The 26,846-nt window shown below is 47.4% G+C and overlaps 3 protein-coding genes across 5 annotated transcripts in view; 2 read left to right on the top strand and 1 right to left on the bottom strand.

The window, feature by feature from the left end:
• The window catches only part of MYBPC2 (myosin binding protein C2), a 67,128-nt gene extending 60,442 nt beyond the window's left edge, over window positions 1–6,686 (top strand). For both annotated transcript variants that reach the window (XM_081883834.1, XM_081883835.1), the window contains exons 26-30: window positions 2,128–2,287; window positions 3,530–3,666; window positions 5,232–5,418; window positions 6,014–6,057; window positions 6,467–6,686. In XM_081883834.1, the coding sequence (XP_081739960.1) occupies window positions 2,128–2,287; window positions 3,530–3,666; window positions 5,232–5,418; window positions 6,014–6,024 (495 nt within the window). In that variant the 3' untranslated portion in view covers window positions 6,025–6,057; window positions 6,467–6,686. The remainder of the gene's footprint in view (window positions 1–2,127; window positions 2,288–3,529; window positions 3,667–5,231; window positions 5,419–6,013; window positions 6,058–6,466) is intronic.
• Window positions 6,687–6,851: 165 nt separating this feature from the next.
• On the bottom strand, window positions 6,852–25,268 carry GARIN5A (golgi associated RAB2 interactor 5A). Its single transcript, XM_081884487.1, has 5 exons — window positions 25,109–25,268; window positions 12,475–12,617; window positions 11,232–11,416; window positions 8,306–8,546; window positions 6,852–7,087 (listed from the first exon to the last, which is right to left on the bottom strand). The coding sequence occupies exons 2-4, from the start codon at window positions 12,556–12,558 to the stop codon at window positions 8,306–8,308; spliced, it is 510 nt and encodes a 169-aa protein (XP_081740613.1). The 5' UTR covers window positions 12,559–12,617; window positions 25,109–25,268; the 3' UTR covers window positions 6,852–7,087.
• On the top strand, window positions 14,370–22,745 carry EMC10 (ER membrane protein complex subunit 10). Of its 2 annotated transcripts, XM_081885744.1 has the most exons (8): window positions 14,370–14,560; window positions 16,163–16,229; window positions 17,984–18,096; window positions 18,925–19,029; window positions 20,038–20,219; window positions 21,183–21,276; window positions 21,472–21,561; window positions 22,619–22,742. In XM_081885744.1, exons 1-7 carry the CDS (start codon window positions 14,423–14,425, stop codon window positions 21,553–21,555), a joined length of 783 nt encoding a protein of 260 aa, XP_081741870.1. In that variant the 5' UTR covers window positions 14,370–14,422; the 3' UTR covers window positions 21,556–21,561; window positions 22,619–22,742. The 2 variants fall into 2 exon arrangements, with proteins under 2 accessions (XP_081741870.1, XP_081741869.1); XM_081885743.1 differs by lacking the exon at window positions 21,472–21,561 and having other exon boundaries at window positions 22,619–22,745.
• Window positions 25,269–26,846: the final 1,578 nt, after the last annotated feature.

Genomic DNA, 26,846 nt, shown 5'->3' on the forward strand with positions numbered 1-26,846 from the left:
CCCACCCACCCCACTCACACACGAAAACAAAGATCACCACAGCCATTCACAAACAAACAACCACACCCTAGGCCAACCCCAACCTCTCTCACCACCAAAGGAACACAAGTGAACAGCAGAGAACCTGCACAAGCGACACTGACACAAAACCCCGTATATATTAAGTATAATAGAAACATCGCCACCCGACCCCACCCCCACTCACCTTCCCCCCTCCACCTCATTCCCCCTTTTCTTCCTAATGTCTCAACAAATTAAATTGATCTGTAAAAAATGTTACTTGGAGAAGAAAAAAAAAGAGAGAGGCATTGCACATACTTTTGTAAACCAAGAAAATCTTTAATAAAAATACATTAAAAAAACAAAAACACTGGTCTTTAAAGCCCTTCATGAGATAGGGTCAGGGTATTTGAAGGACCACCTGTCTTGTACTTACCTGCACATGAAGATCTTCTGTGGTGGGCCTCCTACAGGTGCCCCTGCCATCTAAGTGACCAAAGGTGAGAACATTTAGGTGACAGCACACCAGTTGCAGAATGCTCTCCCTAGAGATGTTTGCTCGGTGCTGACCTTATAATCCTTTTTGGCAGGGGCAAATGCCATTTCCCCCCCATCAGTTCTTTAGGCTGTGTTACACATCTAAAGCACACAACTCTCTCTAAAGAATCCCGGGAACTGTAGTTTTGCCTCTCATGGAGCTACAACTCCCAGCACCCTTCACAAACTACGGTTCCCAGGATTCCTGAAGTGGGTTAACTCGTGTGCTTTAAACATGCTTTAAATATACCCAGCCATCGATGCAGTTTTAGACCCTGCTGCTTGCTTTTGTGAGTTGGTTAGTATAAAAACACTTGCGACAAATGGATACTGAATAGTTGTGCAAAAGGGAAGCAGCCTCCCATCCTAAGTTAGTGACCCCAATTCAGTTAGAATTGGTTCATACAAACATGCTCAGATTGCTCATTTACTGCTGACACTATCAGAGAGAGAAAGAAAGAGAAAGAGAACTTCTCCTACCACTGTGAAGGTTCACATTTTGCCAGTGGCAAAATTCACAGCAGGAAGACCAGGCAGCAGTTCCAAGCCTGCTACAAGAGCAGCATCAAAGGAGCACAGATCTTGTTTCTGGAGGACATGATGTAGTTACCTCCCATTATATATATGTGTGTGTGTGTGTGTGTGTGTGTGTGAGAGAGAGAGAGAGAGAGAGAGAGAGAGAGAGAGAGAGAGAGAGAGAGGGAGAGAGAGAGAGATTTATATCCTCTTATTTTAGGCTACAAGCTTTCAGAGTAAAAATAAAAACCCAAATGACAGATTTGTAGAAGTACAGCACAGAAAACAGCATGTAAAAAACAACAGCAGGAGAAACTTTCAGCCAGATAAAATAATGCATAAAACAGAAAAGCCGGGCTGGTTTTTTTAAAAATAAAAAAGAACATTGTTCCCTTGCCTACTGCCAAAATGGCATCAAGCACTTATGCACAACCAGGAAGCCTCAGTCCTACAGCACCTCTTATCCCCCTTCTTGAGCATCTACTCCTTCCCTCTCGTGGACCCTGTTGTTTTAGAAGGGGCACCTGTGGCTCAGATCCTTCCTCCCCTGCAGCTATAGGACGCACTTTTTCCCTCCTAAAAAGCAAGGGAAAATGTGTATGTGTCCTGTGGAGTGAGTGCAGGGGGGAGGCAGGCAGGAAAAGCTCCCAAGAGCCACACACAAGCTCCGTGTGGCTCTTGCGGGCTTTTCCCCAGGAGGGAGAAGGGACTGACTGGCCACATCAGTCCCTTCTCCCACCTCGTAGAAAAGCCTACAGGAGCCACGCACCCTTTAAAGAGCATGCGGCTTCTGTGGGAGGTGGGGGAATCCCCCCACCTCGTAGAAAAGCCAGTAGAAGCCGCGCAGCCCCTTTAAAGAGCGTGTGGCTCCTGTGGGCTTTTGCGGGAGATGGGGGAATTCCCCCACCTCCCGCAAAAGCAGGGAGAAGGTCTGGGAGAAGCACACAGGCTGCGCCTGTCATATTTCCCCCCTTGATTTCCCCCTCTGAAAACTAGGTGCGCCCTATGGTCAGGTGCGCCCTATGGAGCAAAAAATACGGTATTTCTCTGACCGTCCCTGCTTTCCTTCCGCAGGAGTGGTTCACAGTATACGAGCACAACCGCCTCACCCGCTGCACGGTGTCTGACCTCATCATCGGCAACGAATACTACTTCCGAGTCTACAGCGAGAACATCTGTGGGCTTAGCGAAGCTCCCGGGATCTCCAAAAACACCGCCAACATTCAGAAATCTGGTAAATGCAGTGGAACCAGATGGTGGCTGGAAGTTGCTCTAGCGGTCAGGGAATGAGACCACCAGGGCTTAGCAGAAGGGGCTGCAATCTGCACCTTCCAGGCTAATTCACAGAAGGGAACTTTGTTATCTGCTGGCTTTCACGCTTCAGAATGCTCTGATGCAGTTCTTGGTTAAAGAAAAAAAGGCACCAAAAGACATTAAGATGCATATTTTGAGGGGAAATATTCAATTGAACCAGGGCTTTCCGGGCTCTGGGCTCTAGCTGTTTTTGGACTGTGGTTCCCATCGTCCCTGACCACTGGTCCTGCTGGCTAGGGGTAATGGGAGTTGTGGTTCGGGGCCAGCTGGAGACGGGACTTACCCCAGGTTAAGTCTGTATAGGATTGAAACCTGTATAGGATTGAAACCTGGGCTACTTCATGCAATGCATACTGGCTAGATGTTTTGGTTGTAAGTCGCTCTGGGTTGCCTTGGGCAAGATAAAGTGACTAACAAATGTTTAATAATAATAATAATAATAATAATAATAATAATAATAATTTGAGTAGTTTGGATTTGATATCCCGCTTTATCACTACCCAAAGGAGTCTCAAAGCGGTTAACATTCTCCTTTCCCTTCCTCCCCCACAACAAACACTCTGTGAGGTGAGTGGGGCTGAGAGACTTCAAAGAAGTGTGACCAGCCCAAGGTCACCCAGCAGCTGCATGTGGAGGAGCGGGGAAGCGAACCTGGTTCACCAGATTACGAATCACCAGATTATGAGGGAAAATAATATATTCATGAATGCATATTTAAATGTGAATTTTCATGCAACTGCCGTTGGCAGTTTAGTACCCAAAAACACGAAAGACAACACACGTGAGAATGACGCAGACTAGAAATTAGCTGGCAATGCAATCCTATGCATGTCTGCCTGAGAAGTAAACCTGTTGAGTTTATTTCATACACACTGCTTGATTGTAAAAATCCTCAAAGCGGTTTACAGAAAGCTTCAACAGGACACTAAGAGCTGTTCGACAGTCTCCCTCAAAGGGCTCTCATTTTAGCAGAGGCTGGATGGCCATTTGTCATGGATGCTTAAGTTGAGATTCCCAGATGATCCTTGGGATCTTTTCCAACTTTCCAGTTCTATGATTTACTCCCTGGTCTGTGCGTATAGTTGGCCTTGCAGCCCAATTTGCCCATCCCTAAGATCCGCTGATGGATTTGCTGTTTCCCTCCCCTCCCCTTCCCTTTCAGGAATAATCTGTAAACAGCTAAACTACAAGGAACATGACTTCAGCCATGCCCCTGTGTTCATGACGCCCCTGGTAGACCGGACAGTCGTGGCTGGGTATACCACTGCCTTGAACTGTGCTGTGAGAGGATTTCCTAAAGTAAGTGCTGAGTGAGGAGGTGGAAAGGGATGATGTCGAGTTGTTTGGAGTGGCTGCTATCAAAAAACTAGGAATGTGGCGCTGAGAGGGATGTGAGATAACTGGAGGAGGGGAAATCATGAAGACGGGGAAAGTGAACAGTGGACTAAGGATGGTACTTCCAAAATGTTGGGCTTTTTTTTTAAAAAAAGCGTTGCTACAAATAAGAGAAAACAACCTTAGATTCAGTAAATTATAACCAGTATTAAAACGGTGGATTTTTCTTAATAGCAACACACACCAACGCCTCAATAATTGTCAGATACTGTGAATATGATTTTGAAGATGCTGCTAATTTAATTAAAGTAAACATGCCTGTGCTCTCCCCCCCCCCCACCCTGCCTCCAGCCATTCATTTTTTTTGTTCCACATAAGGAGGGTGACAAGGTACCACCAGTGATAATTAGTGTGTTGTGAGGGAGGTGATTAAGCCTTCTCTCAACTGCTAGCACCCCCCGCCCTTCTGCTGGCATGTTTTAATTGATTTTCTCCAAGAGTTCCTCCAGCGTGTCAGTCAGTAATTTGTGGGAGGAAATCTAGCACATACAGGAACTTTGAGGTTTGCACAGTTAAAGCGGATTAAAGTGCTGCCCTGGAGCAACAAATCCACTTTTAAAAAGCCCAGGTTTTTTTGCAGTTTGGAAAAGCAATGCAGAAATGCACTGAAAGGCGTGAAAGGAATGAATGTGTTAATAGGAAGGCATGTGAACTCCCTGCAAGCAAATCAGAACTAGTGCTTCATGTCCTATAACCACCCTGCAAATGAATCACAATGCTCAATAAAACATTGGGCAGACCACAACTGGAATACTATGTCCAGTTCTGGGCACCACAATTTCAGGATATAGACATGGTGGAATGTGTGCAGAGGAGGGCGACCAAGATGATCAAAGGTCTGGAAACCAAGCCTTATGAGGAACGGTTGAGGAAGTTGGGTATGTTTAGCCTGGAAAAGAGGAGATATGATAGCCATCTTCAAATATCTTAAGGGCTGTCACGTAGAAGATGCAGCAAGCTTGTTTTCTCCTGCTCTGGAGGCTAGGACTCAAACCCAATGGCTTCAGGATACAAGAAAGGAGATTCCCACTAAACATCAGGAAGAACTTTCTGACAGTAAGAGCTGTTTGATGGTGGAAAGGGTTGTGGACTCTCCTTCCTTGGCGGTTTTTAAGCAGAGGTTGGTCTAGCCTGGATCTGCTACAGATGGGATGCATTGTCAAGCTTAAATATGAGCTCTTTTTAGATACTCACTGCTGGAAAGACACCTGGAATCTGGCACACTTGGGTTTTTTTTTTTTTTAAGCACATGGGTGACAAACCTTCATTTTCAGGGATAAAAGGCTGGCAACATTTTCAATGCTAATAGGTTGGGGATTTTTTGCACGCAATTTTGGTTGCAACCGTTTCCCCTTTGAGCGTATGAGGCGGTACAGTTTGATACATGACAATGTGGTTTAGAACGGAGTGTGTGGTGATCAGGATTCCTTTCATCTGGATTCCTTTTAATCTCTTCTGTCTGTTCCCAGCCCAAAATAATCTGGATGAAGAACAAAATGGACATCAGCGGGGACCCAAAGTTCCTGCAGAAAAACAACCAGGGCGTGCTGACCCTCAACATCCGCAAGCCGAGCCCTTTTGACAGCGCCACTTACTCCTGCAAGGCCGTCAATGAACTGGGGGAGGCCATAGTGGACTGCAAGCTGGAGGTCAAAGGTGACTGCAGCATGAAAGGGAAATGGGTTGTCATTGCTCAGATTCCTTTTTGCTGCCGTTGTTTTAAAAATAACGACATACCCAGCCTAGGGATGGTGCAGCACAGAGGAGAGAATGGGAGAGCTTTAGTCGCAGGATCGGTTTCGGAAACTGAAACTTGAACAGCAATGTTCAAGAACCCTGATTTGTGAAGGGAAGCTTTCTCTCAGCCATCCCATAAGCTCACCCCACATCCCTAAAATGGGTAGAAGTTACGGTTGTTATATAGACTGCCAGGTTTAAACCTGACAATCCCACTTGTACCTTTAGGGTGAGGGATATGTGTTCTTTTAGATGTTCCTGGGCTTTAGCTCCCGTCATCCATGCCTGTTGGCTGATGGGAGTTGCAGTTCAACAGCCTCTGCAGGAAGATGTTTGCTTAGAAGTGCAGAAAGGAGGACTCCATATTTATTTCCCACATGCATGCATAAGCACGTGGGATTGGTGGAAGTGGAAAACACAATCGCTTCTCATTCATAGAGAGTAAAAATGTGTCCGCCAAAACCCTTGCTTGATACACTTTTCCTCTCCTCTCTTCTCTCCCCCCCCCCCACAGCACCACAGTAATCTTATTGCCACAACTGCCAACACCTGGAAGAGGTGAGTAACATGAAACACGCCATGCTGGGTGAAGAGGAACAAGCAGTTATTTGGATTTCAAGGCAGAAAACGGAATTCCTTTATAAATCTGGAAACAACTGCAATTTGGAGGGTGGAAGAAGCAGCCGGGGGATGGGGACTGTGGCAATCTGGGATAAGAGTTGCTGGGTGACTCGAATTTGGGCTGGGGTGGAGAGGGAGAGAGCTCTGTACGTTTCGTGTCGGACCTGGTTGGCAGGAACAGAGCCTCGTGGTCCGAAGCAAGACCGAATGTACAGGAACCGTGCACAGAAGCAGTGCTTACAAAATGGAGGAGGGATGCTTGAGTGTGCTAACTTGGATGAATCTGTTTGCCTCGCCCTACCCACTAGCCAACAGTGTTAATTCCTGCTCTGCTTTCTCCACACAGCTTACGATCACCCCCCTTCTTTTCTCCACGGTGTCCCTTCCCACCTCGTGCAGATGCTAAGTGGGGAAGGGGATTGAGGCGTCTTCACCCCACTGAAGAAGCTACACATATCATGCTTGGATAGAAGGAAGCTACCACAGACCAGCTAACTCACCCCTGTATCTGTCCGTGTGCCTGTCTGGTCCGTTGTTGCGTCAATAAAGTGACCTTGATGGGATAACCTGTGTGTGTCTCTTGTCCCTCTGGTTTTCAGGGAGTTGTTTTGGAAAGGGGAGCAGTGACTGAAATTGTTTGGCAGGCCACAGCTGAAGAAAGGGATCCATGATTGAGTTTTGAGGCTGGTCTGAGGGGATGGAACGGCCAAAGATCAGCCGAGTAGACAGCATTTGTGTTCACTGGTTTTATTGTGTGTGTGAGGGGGGAAGAAACGGGGGTGCGGTCTCCTCCTTGGGTGCGTTGGGACGACTTCACGTGAGGAGGAACGGTGTCCGGGGCCAGGCAGCCTGCCAGGGAGGGGGACCTTCCTCTGTATTAGTTTCGGGGGACAGATAAAAGAAATCCTTGCTTTCCCCAAGAGTCATTGTCTTCTTCATCACCTGGAGAACACGCTTTCTTTTCCTCCTGATACAAAGCACAAAGGAAAACAGAGAAAGGGGGAGACAGAAATGTAGGAGGCAGACGAACAATAGAGAAGATCCTAAAGCGCACTTGAGAGGTCGCAGTTCCCCAGAAACCATAATACTTTTAGGCCTAGCGATCCTTTGTTGACTGCCTGGCAATGGCCTATGGTTTGCTGGGCCTCAGAACTTGGAAGCTTCATCAACTGGTTCTCCAGAGTGGTCACAACTGGTTCCCAGAGTGGTGCTGGGAATTGTAGACCCTGTGAAGGGTCTTCTAATTACTCTCAGCATCCTTAACAAACTACAGTTCCCAGGATTCCTTGGGGGAAGTGGTATAGGAGTGCTTTAAATGCCAGGTGCGGATGTGAACATGGCCACTCCCAGACCCTCCAAGTGCCCCCATTTTCCAGGGACAATCCCAGATTTACAGAAACCGTCCCAGTTTCTGATTTGATCCTGGAATGTCCCGCTTTTCTGTAGGATGTCCCTATTTTCATTGGAGAAATGTTGGACGGTATGGAGCTATGCGACCCTCCAGGCCAAGGAGATAAGTAACTATCCAACCCTTAGAAGACATCTGAAGGCAGTCCTGTATAGGAAAGTTTTTTTAAAAAAAATGTTTAGAAGAAAAAGAAGGATTTGATATCCCGCCTTTCACTCCCTTTAAGGAGTCTCAAAGCGGCTAACATTCTCCTTTCCCTTCCTCCCCCACAACAAACACTCTGTGAGGTGAGTGGGGCTGAGAGACTTCAGAGAAGTGTGACTGGCCCAAGGTCACCCAGCAGCTGCATGTGGAGGAGCGGGGAAGTGAACCCGGTTCCCAGATTAGAGACTACCGCTCTTAACCACTACACCACACTGGCTCTTTTATTATATTTTATATATGTTGGAAGCTGTCCAGAGTGGCTGGGGCAACCCAGTCAGATAAGTGGAGTATTATTATTATTAATATTTATTATTATTATTATTATTAAATAAATAGGATGCCCCCATTTCAGAGAAATGTCGGAGGGTATGCACTCCCAGGCTCATTGCTGGTGGAGGACTTTCTGCACACATGCCACCTTCTGCCCAAAGGAGCAGCCACTGCTCTTCTCTGCTCTCTCCCCTGATGTACCATCATCCCCAGGAATCTGGATGCTTCCTCATTATTTGGTGCACCTGGTGAAGTGGGACCCAGGGATCCGTTGGCTTCTTGGGGAAGCGAGCCAAGACTCACCTAATATTGTCTGCTGGGCCTCCGGCTCTGCTGGTTCACTTGCTCATAAGCGACGGGAGCGTCAGATTGGTGGAAGCGCAAGCGGTAGAGCAGCCGTACCCACTGCCCAAAGACATGCTCTTGTTTGAGGGGGTGTGCCAGAAGTTGCAGGTAAAAGGTGCGGCCGTTGGCCAGGCGGATTTTGAGCTGGTATCGCGTCTCGTCGTGGATGTAGATCCGGACAAACTTCAAGGGCAGAAGCCTGGCGGAGGAGAAAGAAATGTGCTCATCAGAAGAAGGTAGTAAAGGGTAAAAGTAAAGGATTCTTGGACAGTTAAGTCCAATCAAAGGCGACTATGGGGTTGCGTCGCTCATCTCCCTTTCAGGCCGAGGGAGCCGGCGTTTGTCCGCAGACAGCTTTCTGGGTCATGTGGCCAGCAGGACTAAACCGCTTCTGGTGCACGGAGGACCATGACAAGTGCCAGAGCACACAGAAATGCCATTTACCTTCCTGCCACACTGGTACCTATTTATCTACTTGCACTGGCAGGCTTTCAAACTGCTAAGTTGGCAAGAGCTGGGACAGAGCAACGGGAGCTCACCCTGTCGCGGGGATTCGAACCACCGACCTTCCAATTGGTAAGCCCAAGAGGCTCAGTGGTTTAGACCACAGCGCCACCCACGTCCCTACAGGAGAAGGTAGGGTGAGACACCTGCTCCCCAAGACCCTCCTGTGGCACAAAAGGGCCACTCTCACATCAGTGCGGCAGCTCCGGAAATCAGGCCGTTGTCACCGGTTGCCATTCCACCTGGCTGCTCCCTGCTGCACTGTAGTCTCAACTCAAAGTGCTTGTGGGGATCGGCCTGAAAACCCTCAAGCCGCTTAGGCTTACCCTAGTCTTTTTTGGTTAACAATTTTTATTTGCTTTTAAACAAACACAATAGCCATTAAATACTTACCTAGCAGTGCCCTTGAGACTGACCCAGAAACTCCAGCGGGTGCAGAATGCCGCGGTGAGACTCCTTACGGGGTCTTCGCCACGGGATCACATTCACCCGGTGCTATACCAGTTGCACTAGCTCCCGCTGGAGTAGGATCAGATTTAAGGTGCTGATTTTAACCTTTAAAGCCCTATACGGCCTAGGACCCTCATACCTACGGGACCGCCTCTCCTGGTATGTCCCACGGAAGACCTTACGGTCTTCAAACAAAAACATCTTGGAGGTCCCGGGCCACACGGAGGTTAGGCTGGCCTCAACCAGAGCCAGGGCTTTTTTGGCTGTGGCCCCGATCTGGTGGAACGCTCTGTCACAAGAGACTAGGGCCCTGCGGGACTTGACATCTTTCTGCAGGGCCTGCAAGAAAGAGCTGTTCCACCAGGCCTTTGGCCAAGGCACAGGCTGACCCCCTCCTTTGGTAATCCTCATAGATCTCTAGCCCAATGGTTGCCATTAATTTGATTTTGAATTGATTTTAGAATGAATTGATTTTAGAATTCTGTGTTACTTTTATTGTTGTTAGCCGCTCTGAGCCCAGCTTTGGCTGGTGAGGGTGGGATATAAATTATTATTATTATTATTATTATTATTATTATTATTATTATTATTAATTACATCTAAGGGTGCTTGTTGTATCCATTGTCTTTAGACATACACTTACACACTCAACATTCAAACATAACCTCTCCACTGAGAGTATTGAGCGGTTAGTATAACAAGGTCTTGATTTGGGTCATTAACGTAGTTAAGGAAAGGGGCCCCTGTGTCTTGGAAGGTGTCTATTCGTGATGCCTTTAAGTGCCCTCCTGTGTCTGGTAAGACACTTGGGCATCGCTGTATCCCAGATATTATTCTCCCATATATTTAGGGGTATTTCAGTCTGGATCTTCCGTTGCTCAGCTATCGCTTATGGTGATGTGGTCAGTAAGAAGCCTAGTACAGTCGTGCCTTGGTTTTTGAACAGCTTAGTCCTCGAACATTTTGGCTCCTGAACGCTGCAAACCTGGAACTGACTGTTCCGGTTTGCGAACTATTTTTGGAAGCTGAATGTCTTCCACGGCTTCCGATTGGCTGCCAGTCAGAAGGTGCGCTTTGGTTTCTAAACGTTTTGGAAGTCAAACGAACTTCTGGAATGGATTCCATTTGACTTCCAAAGTATGACTGTAGTTCTCAGTGGTGCAGGGTGGAGCTTCGGTCTATGTCCAAAGACAGCAAGGCTAAGGCAGGATTTGGAGAAAGAGGTTGGCCTGTAATTGCAGATATAATGGCTTACCTTAGTTAAAAGACTGTCTTTATCCATAGGGCCTTCTGAGAAGGCCCAGAAATGTCATCTTGCTTTGCCACCTGTACCCCAAGTCCTCTGAAACTGCTACGTACCATTGATCCATCTACCTCAGTCGTGAGGAACCTCCGGTCTGCAGGGTTTTTTAGATTCTATGTCTGGGTAGCCAATAAGGTTCCCTCTGGCCCAATTAACTTAATTTCATTTATTATGTTTCTATGCCACTTTTCACCCGTGCGAGTTACAAAGCAGCTTACAAACAACAAATAACAATGACATAATGGAAGATCACGATCGCAACATAAATTGTATAAAATAATTAGCAAACCACCAGTGGAACAATTACAACTATCAGTAAAACAACCACCTTCTATAATACGTTATTAAGAAAACACCCCTCCCACAGGTTCCCCATTCATGGTCTATGGTAAGTGAGTAGGATTACATAATCTGGAAGCAAAACTTCCAGGCAGCCTCGAGATTCCAGACCTTCTCTATGCCTCCTACACCATGATTTAAGGCAGCAACCCTAGGAACACAGGCTTGAAAACAGAACACACTGCCTTAAAAGCAAGACCCACTGGAACCTTTGGGACTTACCTCCGAGTTGTAGGGATGCTCCAGGACTGGGCAGTAAGTGCTGTGGATGCTGAGAAAAGGACTTACCCAAAGAGCTGCAGCTCATCGTCGGGGCCTGGCGATGCTTCAGGATTGGGACACTCACACTGGTACTGCCCTGTTAAGCATGAGCCGGGTCGGGCCAGCAACATGAGATCTGGCAGCTCCAGGCTTGGGCTGGTGGCAGCAATGCCCACGGTCACCCTGTTGGCTATGTCTCCTGTCTTGGTAACCTGGGAAGAGAGAGACTCCCTTTCTCATGCCTTCACAGCAACTGTCGCTAAAGAACATATTAGGGCGGCATTCACATCAGGACTATTAAAAGCAAGGAAAAGAGACATCTGGTCCTCCCAAACTTCAGGGAATTCCCCAAGCACTTAGTAGCAGCTAAAACACAGGCGAGGAAACCCAGTGGTGTAATGTGTATGGGGAGGGGGGGGACATAGGGATGGTTGCCCTGGGCGCAAAATTGGGTGCAAGATTTCTCTATGCGAAGCAGGAAGTGACCTCTCCACACAACAGAATGGATCTTCTTTTCTTATCTCTGTGGCTGCAATCTCCTGGGTGATGCAGATGCTTAAAAATTTTTTTCTTTTAAATTTTCCAAAAATAAGGTAAAGGACCCCTGGACAGTTAAGTCCAGTCAAAGGAGACTATGGGGTGTGCGATGGTATGAGCTCCAAAAATATAAGACAATTAGTCAAACATTTTCAAATATTCTTTCCCTTGGTAATCAACTTCCCTTCCACCCTTCCGTAGTTTCCTCAAATTATCTATTACTGCAGCATATTATAATTATTACATACCTTCTTTTCGCCATCTTATTCTCAGAGTAACTTTTTTAAAAAACACATGATGTATTTATGAATTTTATGTACTTAGAATCATTATAATCCAGAAGATCATAACATATGTTGTGGAGAGGAAAAGTGCCATCACCTAGCCTGTATTGCAATCCTACACATATTTATGTAGATGAATCAGTTGATGAACCAACTGCAACACATTTGACCAAGCTTTTTTTAGTCAAGTGGGCCTGCCAGGGTTATATCAGTGGTGTTTGGTGGGGTGGAAAATAGGGAAGCCAACAGTAGGCGGAACCAACTAATTCGCTTTGTTCCCCCCCCCCCCCATGCTGAATTCTACAAGGGCAGCCCTGAGAGCTGACAGGCTGCATTGGCTTTTAAGTATGAAGGTAGGCAGGTGTATTTGGCTGATAGCAGACCTGGGTTGCTTGGGGCACTTTGCTCTAATGGGGCAGCCTCCACTGCGAGTCAAGTACCGAACTCACCTGCATGAAATTGCTTTCAAACAGGGGACAATCCTTCAGCAAGCCATATTCCCCGGTAGCTAGGCACCTCTGCAGGTCTCCCATTCCAAAACCTGGGACATCCAGTGGGCACAAAAGCGGTCCGGGCTACTGCAGCCTAGAACCTGTTTGGAGAAGGAGGAGGACATGGGAAAAATCTGAAAGTGCCAAGAAATCCTATTCTGGTGTTTTATTTTAATGTTTAAAATGTTTAAAAGTACTTTTCCAAAAAAACCCACAACAGAAACCAGAGTCCTTTTTGTTGGGGATAATTCAGATGGAAATTCCCAGGTGTCAATAAAGGTTATTTATGTATGCCAATACTGCGGCCCGTGTTTTGTTTCCTAAAAATGGAAAATGAACGAGATCCTAACTAAAGAAGAATAGCAACTTAAAACTGATGAAATATGTGCAGCTTGCGGACCTAACATATAGAATAAGAGAACAAGAAGAACATACGTTTAAAGAAGACTGGAAAATGTTTATTAAATATATGGGAAATAATTGTGTACAGCTGTGAAAATCTTAGCAGCATTAAGATAAATTCAACAGTGTAGATGAGTTTTGATGGATGTAATAAAGGAATACCTTACTGAATGGTTTAGTTTATGTAAAATATGCAGGGATTTATGTTATGCTGAAGGAAGGTGCTACAATGCAAAATGAACCATGGAAAGAGAAGGGAAGTCCATGATATTTTAAGGTTGTTTCAATGAATATTCTAAAATGTGAAACACAAAAATTAATAAAAATTATAGAAAAGAAAAAAAGGGGGGAAAAGAAATTCTGTTCTGGTCACAAAAGACAATTGGGAAACAAAGTCAGCTTTTCAACATTGCAATGTATCACCAGCCAAACATCACAATACAGTACGGTGAGACATCGCGATGTTGAGAAGCGGAGGGAGGAACAATTGTGGAAAAACTGATTCTGAAACCCCTAAAAATGCAGCCGGTGCCTGAATTCATATGGAGCAAGGACAGAAGCAACAGAAATACAGACAGTAGCCCCTTCTGTCTCGATTTTCATCTGCTTGACCAGACATCAGGGAAACCGCAGACTGCTCCCCAATCATCAGTGGCTAATGTTGGGCAAAATAAATAAATATAAGAGGAGATTAATAAAGGGCTCATGGCTCTGCAAGGCAGTAGAGACAGCGTGTTGATGCACAAAACCCCCATTTGTTTTCTTCTCCCCCCCCAAAAAAAAATTGCCTTAAGCAGGGCCTGATTTAGGTTTGCTGAGGCCCTAAGCTACTGAAGGTAATGGGGCCCTTTATATGTCCAGCTGTCCTTTGTCAACAACAAATTGTCGCTGTTTTTGTGTGTTGAATATATGCTATATGGTAATTTATGGACCTAATAGGTATCTAAAGCCATTTGCACATGCAGAATGTAGGCAGCCTATATCTAGAAATGAGCAAACCAGTGATATTTTAGGGAGCAGGCTAACAGGTGGGGCCCATGACTTACATCAGAGGAGCCTACACAACATAAAACACTGTTGCTGTATGTAGGTTTTGTTTTATTTAGTTTTTTAACTTATATTTTGGAAATGTCCATCTTTTTTTTTTCTTAATTTTTTTGGGGGGGCCCCAAGAGAGTGGGGCCCTGAGCTATAACTTGTTTAGCTTATATGTAAATCTGGTACTGGCTTCAAGTCAATAGGATCACAGCCTAAATAGTGCACATTTATTGGGAGGCCACCTGTTCTGCGTCCACCCAGCAAGCTTCCCGCCTTTTTTTAAAACCGGGTAGCATTCAGAGGAGGAGGTCCAGCTCCTGCGCGCACGCGCGCGCGAGCCAAACCTTCGGCGGCCTCCGATTGGCTCTTCTCGACTCGCCGAGACGCCTCGGTTAACCCACGCCTGCCCCTCCTCCCATAGTGCCTTGCGGCCCGCTCCGTCACGTGACAGGGGGAAAAGGGAGCAATGGCCGCCGTGGGGGCCGCTGGAAGGCCCTCCCGCCGCTCCCTCTCGGTTTTCCTCGCCCTCCTCCTCCTGCTGTCGTCGCCGTTCCTCGCCCGGGCCGCCGGACCCGGGAGCTGCCGGGGGGAGTCTGGCCTCAGAGTGAGTCTCCTGAGGGGTGGGTAATTAATATGCAATGAGGGCCGAGCGGGGATTGGCTGCCGGGAGACCGGCTGATTAGTATTCAGAGGAGAAGCCTGCTTAGTCCTGCGTTTGGCTTCGTACGGCGGCTGGCCAGGGGCCCCTGAGAAGCCCCATGGGCAGGACACGGGGCAGCGGCCCTCTCAGAGCTGCGTACGCACCACGTACCCTCCACGCACCCCAAAGAATCCTGGGAACTGTAGTTTTCTTAACTAAGGTAAAGGGACCCCTGACCATTGGGTCCAGTCGTGACTGACTCTGGGGTTGCGGCGCTCATCTCGCTTTACTGGCTGAGGGAGCCGGCATACAGCTTCCGGGTCATGTGGCCAGCATGACTAAGCCGCTTCTGGCGAACCAGAGCAGCGCACGGAAATGGCGTTTACCTTCCCGTCGGAGTGGTACCTACTTATCTACTTGCACTTTGACGTGCTTTCGAACTGCTAGGTTGGCAGGAGCAGGGACCGAACAACGGGAGCTCACCCCATTGCGGGGATTCAAACCGCCGACCTTCTGATCGGCAAGTCCTAGGCTCTGTGGTTTAACCCACAGCGCCACCCAGCACCCTTAAACTACAGTTCCCATTGTAAAGCATGGGGTGCTTTGCAATGTATAGCATATATACAGACAGATTCTGGAGGTGGCATAGAGCCACAATGACTAGTAGCCTTAACTCCCATGAATTTGTCTAGCCCCACCCCACGTTTGGATCTGTGCGAGGTTGTGACTGTTGCAGTGGCTTGTGGCAGTGGGTTCCAGAGGTTTTAGCTTTCTTCTTTCTGAGGAAGTACATTGTTTTGCCCGTCCTGAAAGTCCTAGCATTCAGCTTCCTCGGAATCCTTGAGAAACTTGGGTGTCTGATTCGAGTGTTATAAGAGAGGGAAAACAGCCTTTCTTGTCCGCTTTCTCCTCTTCAGACGTAATGAACTCCTGCTTAGAAATGAGGCAACTGCTCCAGCATGAGTTCCACAAGGTGTGGTTGGCATCACCAAGTTGGGACAGGTGAATTTCCAGTGACTTGAACTGGCTGCTGTGGGGCTAGAGAGGTGTTTTTCTTTGCACTTAGCACAACTTTTACCTAATAAAGTCTGTGTCATACTTCTTGTAAGTCACTTAAAATGGGTGGAAAACCTGTTGCATACACGGTATAATGTCTCAAGTGGCATTTTATGCATCTGAAGTGAGCTCTAGTCTAAAAAGTTTGTCACAATGAATCAGTTAGGTATTATAGGTATTATAATATTTAGTTGCATTTGCATGTCATAAATCTGCTTTTTCTGGCATTGACCATTGTTTTCATCCAGAATGAAAGTATCAGTATTTTGTAATCGGTGTTTGCCACCAAATCTATGAGAGTCTGTTCCCAAGCAAGACATGCTGTGTATACTGGCATAGAGAAGCTTTGTTGTATTTGCTTCATGGCAGTCAACAGTGTGCTCTTTAAGAAAGTAGGTGTCAGGCCTGTTACATGTGGGAAATGGGAAAGAACAGGGGCACAGCAGAGGATGGGGACAGAAGCCGAAACAATATCAGAATCACTCTCTGATCTACCTTTGTTCCTTCCAGCCAGGTGAGGCCCGTGACACTGAGGCCTGTGGACTGAACCTGCAGCTGGAGCATTCATTTGAGTTGGGTGAGTTGATGGGGTAGGGATGGACCCAAGGGTTTGTGAAGCCTGATTAGGCAACATACCCAGGGCGGGTGAAGGTTCATGGCATCAGGCTCATCCACAACCTACACACGCTCAGCTGAATGTCTATATTGTATAATCATAGAATTGTAGAGTTGGAGGGGATCCCAAGGGTCATCTAGTCCAACCCCCTGCAATGCAGGAATCTCAACTAAAGCATCCATGACAGATGGCCATCCAACCTCTGCTTAAAAACCTCTGATGAAGGAGAGTCTACAACAACCTGAGGGAGTCCGTTCCATGTGTTCATAAATGTATACATGTGGGGATCTTTTCATTATAATGAATGATTTTAGAGTGTTGTTTGTACTGTACTTTTGTACTGTTTTATTTTTGTTAGCCGCCCTGAGCCCGGCTTTGGCTGGGGAGGGCGGGATATAAATAAAATTTAGTATTATTATTATTATTATTATTATTATTATTATTATTATTATTTGTGTGCAGTTGTATGCATGTGACTCACCTTGGATATTTTGTGATAATGGGGGCTTGGCATTGCATAATTATTATGAGATTCCTGGTCTGATGGCCCTACTGGGTTCAGGAAGGGTGCATTTGGTTCATTAATGTGGGTTTTGGGGAGATTTTCCCTAGTTTGCATGAGGTAATAGGCATTGGGGAATTTTCAGTTTACTTTGGGGGGGGGGGAAATCTGATATCCCAGAAAGTGATTTGATTTAGTATGCTTATTTTACTTGTAAACATAGCTAAAAGTTTTGAAACTGCCAGGCTTGCCTGATGCATTTGCAGTTGGCATCAGTTCACCATTACTAATGAACTTATGGAACAGGAAAAAAAATCCATTAGAAAATGAAGCATCCCACATTGCTGCTGCTGCTGTGCCCCTCTCAGATACAAGCTTGGATTTTATCTCCTGCCGCAGGTGGTGTGGGGTGTAAGTCACCCCTAATGTTGTATGTGAAGCAGAAGAGGAAGAGATTACTTTGTAGATGGATTTTGCTTTGGATATGACGAGTGAGGCTTGAGAAGGCCTTCTCCTTCAGAATGTGGGCTCTAGTCCATGAAAGCATAAATCATAACTTTCCTCTTCCATGCCCTCTTGCAAAACCCTGGCCCTTGTCCATTCCATTTCCCCCAGAATAGTCACTGGAAAGCACTGTAAGTTTCCCAGACTAGCTGCGAGGAGGGGAAGCCCTGTCCCCTCTATTCTGTTCCCAGTTCCTGGGAAAGGTGAAGTGAAGCACCCCTGCCCTCAATTGGGGCAACTGCTGCATTGGGGAAGGATTAAAGCAGAGTCCCTTTGCAGCTGTCCAGCACATTCACATGCCTACTTTTGCCCAAGAATTTTTGACTACATTTGTCTTCCAAAAATAGAAGTTCCTTAAAAATACCTATTTCAAAATCCACCGAGCAATTTCTTGTTTCAGTCCCTGCCCATGTAAATGCTTCTGTGTGCACCTGTTCTCTTTTTGTGCTACACTGGTGTCTAGATTGTGTTGGTAGGGCTTGGATTGATGGTTGTGTGCATTCCACCTCCAACATACTGGTGAGAAAAGGGACAAAGATGTGTCGCACCAGTGGATTTCTGATGGGAGGTCTAGTTGGAACTAAGACGCTTGGGATCTCCTGATTTGGGCCTTGCTGGTCAGGAGGTATATACAGAAAGAGGCATGGGATTCATCCTACCGGAGTTTGACCGTGATCGAGGGCCCTGTGGGATTTTCTTTCTCTTTCAGATGACAGCATCCGGTTCAAAAAGCGGGGCACCCTCTTGTGGAGTGTGGGCCCCGACTCCAGCCTCTCACTAAGCCAGAAGCAGTTGTCTGAGGAAGAGCGCAACAAACTCCGGGTGAGTGTGGCTGGGAGAGGAGAAGCCTTGCCTTCACCAGGAGAAGCAGTCTCAGTTAGCCAGGGGGCACTTTGAAAGAGAGGGACTTTCTTCTAGTGAGGGTGACTCATGGATGGAAGGGGGACTTTGGTGATGCTGCACTTGGAGTGTGTGTTGTGTGACATGCACCTGCCAGCTACCAGCAGGATAGTGTGTCTTCTTCTTCGGCAATCACTCGTAGCCAAGTAAGATTGTCTTCCATAAACACGGTTTTAACAGTGAGTCCATAAGTGACTGTGGAGGCCAGTTCTGGATCCACACATCTTTCCATAATGGGGACATAGGTTTCCGGGCGGGAGTTGATCACGGTGAGGGTTTGCCAAGCGTTCCTTCCTCTTTGCACGTTTCTCCCTTTCGTCCTGAGTTCGAGCGTCTTCAAAGCCCATGACACCTTGGTAAAGGCTGTTTTCCAATTGGAGCGCTTGCAGGCCAGTGTTTCCCAGTTGTCGGTGTTTATGCTACATTTTTTATGGTGGCTGTGCCTATGAAACAGACTTGTAGCATCCCAAGGACCTTTTTTTTAAAAAAAAAGGAGCAAATTTCTGTCTCTCCTGATAGAAGTTTGTAAATACTTCACTTTCCCATTATTTCCTTCTGTATGTTTTTAAAGGCTCTAAATTACTATCTGAAAGCAAAATAAGCCATGCAGAACTAATCAAATGTATTCCAATACCATTGAGTTTTGATTGTGCAACCGTGATATGGTTCCTTTAGCTGGGGTGGGGTTTGGGGGAGTTGGGCGCTTTGTGCCTCCTTTCTCCTTATGTGTCTCTTCTCCACAAACCCCAGGAAGTGGCAACAGAGGGTGGGATGTACCGTGTGCGGATCCCACGGCGGCCCCTAGGCAGCATGGAGGAGGCTGGAGTTGAATACGTCACCTCTTTCATCCGAGCGGTGAGTGCCATTCATGGGGAACCCTGGGCAAGGGTCCTACTTTCCTGCATGTGGAGAGTGCAGATGGAGAAGCTGAATTCTGCCCAGCATCTTGGGCCGACATCACCTCTTTGCCAGAATACCCACAAACGGGTGGATTTCTTTCTCAGATATATACACCTGCCTGGACTTTACAGTCGGGTAGAGGTGACTTCTTAGCAGCACTGCAGGCAACATTTGAGAGGGCATTCTCAATATTGACACTCAGTTGTGGAGTCCCCTCCCTTCACAGATTGCACTGGCACAAACCCTGATGGGCTTTCAGTGCCAGGCAAGAAAACATTTTCGCTCAGGCCTTTGGCCAGCCACACTGGATTTGGAGTTGCATAGCCTGCCCCCCTTTGCCCCATTGAATTATTGTATGTGAAGATGAGCTTATTGTTTTACAGGTTTTCTGTACTTGGTTTTCATTGTGTATTAGGTGATTACATTTTACACTGTAAAATGTTTGCCTTGGAATTGTTTTAAGGAAGAGCAGTCTAAAAACTTGCTAAATAAGTATCTAGCCTAGGCACATGACAGCTTTGGAAGTGGTTGAGGGTGCATGTATCTTATTTGGGGGTTTGAGAGAGGGAGAGCCAGAAATGTGGGGAAACATTGGCTTGGTTCCTAAGTTAGAAACTTGTCTGTGATGCTTCCTAAAGGCGCTAGGGGGCTGATTCGGCTCCAGAAGAAAGGAACTCCTTCCTTGTTGGCACAGCTACCAAGAACCCAACTCCTACATGCACTTGGGGTTTGATCTTTATTATCCTCTAATCTTAAGAAACTGGCAGAACGTAGGAAGACAGTGGCCAAGTTCAAAATGAGTCTGTCTCTGGACAGAGCATTGCCTGTTGTGGGCTCCATTTACTCACCACCAGTGGTTTTTTAGCTGAGCCAAGGAAGGCCAGCTTGCATCCATTGCTTGTTTGCGTTGGAGAAAAGGGTAAGATGGTCAACAACTTCTGTCTGTCTTCCCCTTCCTTGCAGTGCTCCATGGTGGAGTCTCATCTGTCAGACAGGCTGACTGTTCACACGGATGTCGCTGGCAACATCATTGGTCTCTCCATTGTCACCATGCCCAGTTCCTGCCATGGGGCTGAGGTGGAAGATGTGGACCTGGAGCTCTTCAATACCACCGTCCTCCTCCAGCAGCCCATACCAGCAGCTGTGTGAGTCTCTGTGTGCAGTTAGGCAGGGCTGGCAGCAGGGGTTCTGGTAGGCAGCGAAGTAGGTAACAAATGCATGGAACTCACTGCCACAAGATGTGGTGATGTGATGGACACTTGCTTAGATGTCTTGTATAAATGAGGGGAGGGACTGCAGAACATTGCTTTGTGTATTATTAATATTATTACTTGGTACATGGAGAAGATTGTACAGTGGTATCTTGGTTTGCAACCGTTTTGGATTACAGTGGTGCCCCGCAAGACGAATGCCTCGCAAGACGAAAAACCCGCAAGACGAAAGGGTTTTCGGTTTTCGCGTCGCTTCGCTAGACGATTTTCCCTATGGGCTTGCTTTGCGGGGGGCGAAAGTCTTTGCTCCCCCCCGCCTGCCTTCCCGGGAGAGCGGAGAAACGCGCTGCGATTCTCCGCTCTCCCAGACGGCTTTTGAAGGCAGGCGGGGGGGGGCAAAGACTTTCGCCCCCCGCCGGCCTTCAGAAGAGGTCAGGGGACAGACTGTCCCCGGACCTGGTCTGAAGGCGGTTTCCATAGGAACGCATTGATTGATTTTCAATGCATTCCTATGGGAAACCGTGCTTCGCAAGACGAAAAACTCGCAAGACAAAAAGACTTGCGGAACGAATTAATTTCGTCTTGCGAGGCACCACTGTACAACCATGTCAAACCCGGAAGTGCGTGTCCCCTTTTTGGGGGGTAGGCCCAATTGGCGAAAGCGTGCCTTGGGTTACAACCTGTTTTGGTTTACAACCGGACCTCCGAAATGGATTATGGTTGTAAACCAAGGTACCACTGTATTGAAATGTGTTGGGCGTATCCCATGTTGTAATAATATTCCCTTTATTTTTAGCAGCAGCATGAGGATTTGCACCTTCCTCCGCTCTCTCTCTCTCTTTTCTGGCTTTGACTTCTTCTTTTTTGCCACTGATGGCATTTTGCTTTCTTCCCCAGCCCTGAGACGGCAGCGTTTATTGAACGCATGGAACAAGAGCAGGCTCAGAAAGCCAAGAATCCGCAGGAGCAGAAATCTTTCTTTGCCAAATATGTAAGTGGGGGTGGGGAAGAGCAGCTGCCCAGCTCCTCCCTTCTCTTCCTCTCCCCTCCATACAAAAATACAGAATAAGTTCAGGAGTCCGACTGCTGGCTTGACTCTGAATCTGGTCAAAGCACTGCTCTTGGGTGAGGGTGGAGGGCGATCCCTGCTCCCTACTCTGATATCTGTTCTCCCCAATCCCTGCAGTGGCATTTAATTCTGGGCGGGGCAGTGCTTCTCCTAGCAACCAGCTCTGCAACGGCCCCTCGGGAGCCAGGACGTCAGCCCTGAGCAAAAGTAAAGCCACACTCAGCTCATCTTGCTTCCATCTTCCTCCTGCACACCTTCAATACTTTTCGGTGCTCCTCTTTCTCCCTACCTCCCACGCCCCCGCCAATATCTCCCTGAAAGCACACCCCCCCACACACAAAAAGCCTTTCCTGTAAGCCCCTTTCTGTCTCACAATCTCTGTATCACAGATGAGAAAGCTTTGGCCCTCCAGGTGAAGGACTCCAACCCCTGTCAGCCCCAGGCAGCATGGTCTGGGGTGATGGGAGTTATAGGATGTTATAGGAGTAGCACCTGGAGGGCCCTGGGCTTCCCACCCCACTGCTGTCTTTCAAGGTGGAGGGTGCTTAAGGTAGATAGATGCATCTTCCCCCATTCATCACCTGTGGATCGATTGACTCAGTGGGTTGGTGTTCCATTTTCTAGTCCCTGGTACAGTACATTCCAAGAACAGCCAAAGCCTTCAAAAGCTTGTTGCCACGTTTTGTTTTGTTTTGTTTTGATTTCATTTACCTACTACTTGCCCTGCTTGAGTCAAGAAACTCACCTCCTCTGCCCCCTGGTTGGATAGCTAACTCTTTGTGAAAAGAAAGCCAGGCTCATTTTATGGAAACGGGAGTCTAGCCCTTCCTCTGTGTCCTTTTCCGTTTCGTCCTGCCAGGCTCTTGCTCCCCTGCATCCCACCAAAGCATGGTAGAATCAAAATTCCCTATTTCTGGTGGAAGGTCCTTCCTATTTCATGAGCACAACCCCCTTTCCACTGGCTGTCACAGAGACTTAACCATTTTTAATCCCTGGTGGTGGGAATCTTGTGATTGGGATTTGGAAAAAGGGACCGTGTCTGCGTGCCATTGGGGAGGGAGGGATACAAAACACAGAATGGCGTTTTGGTTTTCAAGTGAACTCTCTTCCGGAGGCGAAGTGGCTGATGGGGGTGGGCAGACCTTGAGGGTGGTGGGGGCACTTGTTGCCATTGCCCAGGAGGAGAATTCAGGGAAGGAGCAGGTGCATTGCACAGGAGGGAGAGCCTCTTTTCAGCTGTAACCTCTTTCTCTTTCTCCCACAGTGGATGTACATCATCCCCATTGTCCTGTTCCTCATGATGTCTGGAGCACCTGACGCAGGGGGACAAGGAGGGGGCAATGGAGGCAGTGCCGGGGGAGGGGGGCGGTGAAGGGAACCTGCCTTTCCTATGTTGTGGGAAGGAATCGTGTAAATAAATAATATTGGAGGAAAATGGCATCTCTCCTAGTTTTGATTTGTGGGGGAGCAGGGCCAGGATTGATCGTAAAATAAGTGCCGCTGGAGTTTGAGGGGAAATGCCAGTTTGCCCTCCTGTCAACCCAGGTAGATTCGCTCCCAAGTAACCACACCACTGTGTCCCTGGGCACTCTAATATTTATGTCTGAGTGACTCAAATTTTGCCTTCAGGATTCAGAACAGGAAATGGTTATCTGACCAAGCCCTGCAGTTGAAACTGTCCACAATTCTAGACTGTTGTATCCCTGAAAACATGAGGACTAGGAGCTTGCTGGGTTAAAAAAAAAAGAAGAAGATTGTAGAAGATATTTGTAGGATGCCTTTGTTACTAGCAGAGGAGATGAGGCTGAAAATAGTAGTACAGGGAAGAGATGCATAGGTGGAATCAATAAGTTACAGCTGGCTCTCCTGATAATACTGAAAACAAAAGGAACCGACAGCATGCTCAAAATAACCCAGTTACCAGGTGCCACAGCTCTGTCTATGGAACCGAGTGTGTTTTTGCCAATTCCTGTCCTGACAAGGAAAGAGGTGCATTCAAGCCATCTGCTTCTGTGCATTTTCTAGAGCAAGGACTCTCAAACTTTCCATGCAGACCTGCCTGAGATGGCTAAAGATTACTGGGATTGTCAGCCACAAACTGGTGGTGCAGGGCACAGCCGGTCACAAAATGGAGGAAGGTGGAGGCAGAGTTGGGCATAAACTAGCAATGACCAGCATCATGCCGTTATCTAATCTATTGAATTTGCTATAGATTATTTGCCATAGTGGTTTCCTTGTGGTAAGGAGTTTCATAATTAAGCTTTTCTCAAGCCAAGCACAGGCATTCACTCTGGGAGTTTTGCGATGCAGCTTCGCCATTTTAGGTAGAATTTGCTCACCCCAGGGCCCTAATTAGAGAAGTGTAGTCTTTGCTATTTTCCCCTTTCTATGTGCCTCTCAAAGTAATTTTTAGCCATCACCTGTAGCTTCTGCTTTCACTTCCTAAGAAAACAACAACCATGCCCATTTCATCCATCCTCTCTGGTCCTTTTACATTCACTTCCTCCCATGGCAGCCCCTGTAATCCTCTTCCCTTTCTCTTCCCGGTTTGGTGGTGGTGATTATTATTTTATCAATAATACGCTTTCTATCTCACTTTTTAATTTCCTTTAACACTTCCAGCCCTTTCTCCTGAGAAAGGGGGAACCTCCCTGCCTCTGAACCTCTCTCTGTTGGCTACCTTTGCTCAGCATGTAAGGAGTGGCTCTTGCTGGCATTAGTTCAACCAAAAGGCTTTGGCAGGGCTAGAGAGCAGGGCAGGCAAGGAAGAAGTACTGTGCCGGCTGTGCCACTGAGGCCCACTGGTGTATCCCAGTTGGAAAAACTGTCCTAGAGGTCAGGGGCAGAGATGGGAACTGCTCTCGCTGGGCTTAAATCCCAAATGAATCTCGGATGCTGTTTGTTGCAGGCAAGGGCAGGAAGTATCCAGCAGAAGAGTCAGTAGTTTCTTTTCAAAAAGTGGCTCTGGGAGTTTACCTTCCCATCCATGTGAATGGGCTCATTTCTACCATGGGCCTCATGCTGCTGCTTTACTGAACCTGGCTTTGGCAAGTGGCCGGTGGGAAACACTTCATTTGCTTTGGCAGCAGTATCAACCTTTGCTGGTTAAACCGGCCTCTGTAAGAAGGCAGCCTGTCTCTTTATGAGCAGGGGAACAAATCAGCTATGCAATGTTGCCTTCACCCTTTAGTTTCCCAAGCTGGCCTATAAGGTCAATAACCCGTTCCTAATAGGCTCTTGCCCAACCCTGCGCCAAACACTTAGCAGGCAGAACATTCAGCTAGATGGATGGAACATCTTGGAGAAACTTGCAGACTTGATGTCTGGCTTTGAGTGGAGCTGGTGTGCTTGTTTAATCAGGAACTTTGTCTCCACCTCCATTGAGTCATGCTAGATTTTGTGGCTGGAATGTGAAGTGCTGCTTCCTTGGAACACTTTGAATGCCCCGGTCCCTTATGTGAGGAATGTGCATCCACAAAAAGGTGAAGAGCCAAGGGCCAAGATAGCAGTAACAGCTTCCCCGACGCTACAGCCAACTAAGGCAAGGCAGAGAGCAGGGCCTTTCTGCACCATTGCCAGATAGTTCCAAATATTCCAGGTTAGTTGCTTTGTAGTAGTTAAGAGGGGGAGGATGTGACAGGTAAGAAAGGCACACAGTAAGCCCCTGTTGCTTGTTAGGCAAAATGAGCCACTCCCAGTTCTTAGCAACTACCGTGAACCATATATGAGTGCCGGCCGAGACTTTCCTGCCTACCTGTTACGACCCAGAACCCAGAACGCATGGATCCCCCGTTGTGGTGGTCCTGGCCGGTGTTCTTCCATGCTGCGTCCCTCACGACTGTGGGTCACTCTTGTGGCCCAGCTGGGCTTCCTGTAGCTTCCTGTCCCTGTGTTGCCGCAGCAACAACAAAGGAACAGAACTCGGGAGTGGGGAGGAGTTCTAGAATGTGGGATGCACAGGAAGGCAAACACAGAAGGTATTTGGCTTCCTGGGGGGGTGGGGTCCCAGGCTTGGACCCTGAACTCGAAACAGATTGGGCTTGAATTAGGAGTCAAGCCAAGGCCCCGTGTCTGTTTAATACGGCGAGTAGGCTTTGAGCCTCCACATAGCTAGTATCTTACCCCAACAGTCTGCCTGGAATACACTGAAGGGCTGCACTTTTGCTTATATTGTATAATTCTGCTTCCAAGGCGGTTCACTGGGGCAGTTGTAGGAACTGGTGAGTTGGATGCAAGCCAAGGGGGTGATTAAAGTGCCCCTATGGAAGGAAGCGAATGCTGTGCAGGGAGTTTTACTTGAGGGTTTTTTTAAAAAAAACTTTTTGGGATACTTGAGGTTTCAGCTGATGTTGCTCATGTATCCCTGAGCTTTTCTTTGCATCACCGGACCTAGAAACCAGAGGAACTTTTGTTCCCTGCAGAGGAAGGCCAAGGCATTTAGGCTACTGATTCTGCAGTCCTGCACCTGCAAGTACTTAGCCTGCCCCAGTTCTCTTCTGCAGGGTCCAGACCGCTGCACTTTAAATAAAGATAACCAGCTGCGGCAGCAGCACATCTCTTCTGCTCATAGCTGTGACGGATTCTGCAACTTGGGTGCTCCACTGGGCAAGAACGATGAATAGTGGGTTTCTATTCTTTTTCACGTAAGCAGTGCTTGTGTTTTTAGGACAAAAGGAAGAGCCTGCTTGCGGATGCAGGGTCCAATGGACCCTACTCTGCCATAGAGAACCCCAGATCCTTGCTCCAGTCTTTTCCCTTCTTGCTGATTTAAGTACATTCAGACTCTAGCCACTGGGATCAGAGAAGTATTGATCTGTTGGTCTAGTGGTATCTCCAGCTCCTTTGCTAGCCCAGCTTCCTGAGCCTCTTGTCCTTGGAACAAGACAAGGTCAAGAACTGAACTACCTTACAACTGTTTTATTTATATCTGACCCGAAGAGTCCTTACTGAGCCCGACTCCTTAACATTGCAACGCAGGCAGGGTCAGGCACCATTTACAAGGCCAGCTTTTGTAAGTAAAACCCCAAGAGGGGGCTGGCAGCAGAGGAACAGAGAGATCTTCCTCCACCAAACCTGCTGTACTTTTGTGCCAAGCATTTTGCCTGTTTACGTACCTGAAAGTAATTTTCTTGCTTCCTATGGCTAGTTGCTGCATAATTAAGCAAGTCCTTAAATAGGCAGCAACTGTAAAAGCCCTTGCTGCTTAGCGGCCTGGGGATGGGGTGACCTGTGGCCCCCTCCACCTGTTGACAGCATACAGTATTTTTTGCTCTATAAGACTCACTTTTTCCCTCCTAAAAAGTAAGGGGAAATGTGTGTGCATCTTATGGAGCGAATGCAGTCTGCGCAGCTATCCCAGAAGCCAGAATAGCAAGAGGGATTGCTGCTTTCACTGCACAGCGATCCCTCTTGCTGTTCTGCCTTCTGAGATTCAGAATATTTTTTTTCTTGTTTTCCTCCTCCAAAAACTAGGTGCGTCTTGTGGTCTGGTG

The sequence above is a fragment of the Podarcis melisellensis genome (genome assembly GCF_964234715.1).
Source record: "Podarcis melisellensis genome assembly, chromosome: 13".
In the NCBI taxonomy this organism is placed as follows: domain Eukaryota; kingdom Metazoa; phylum Chordata; class Lepidosauria; order Squamata; family Lacertidae; genus Podarcis; species Podarcis melisellensis.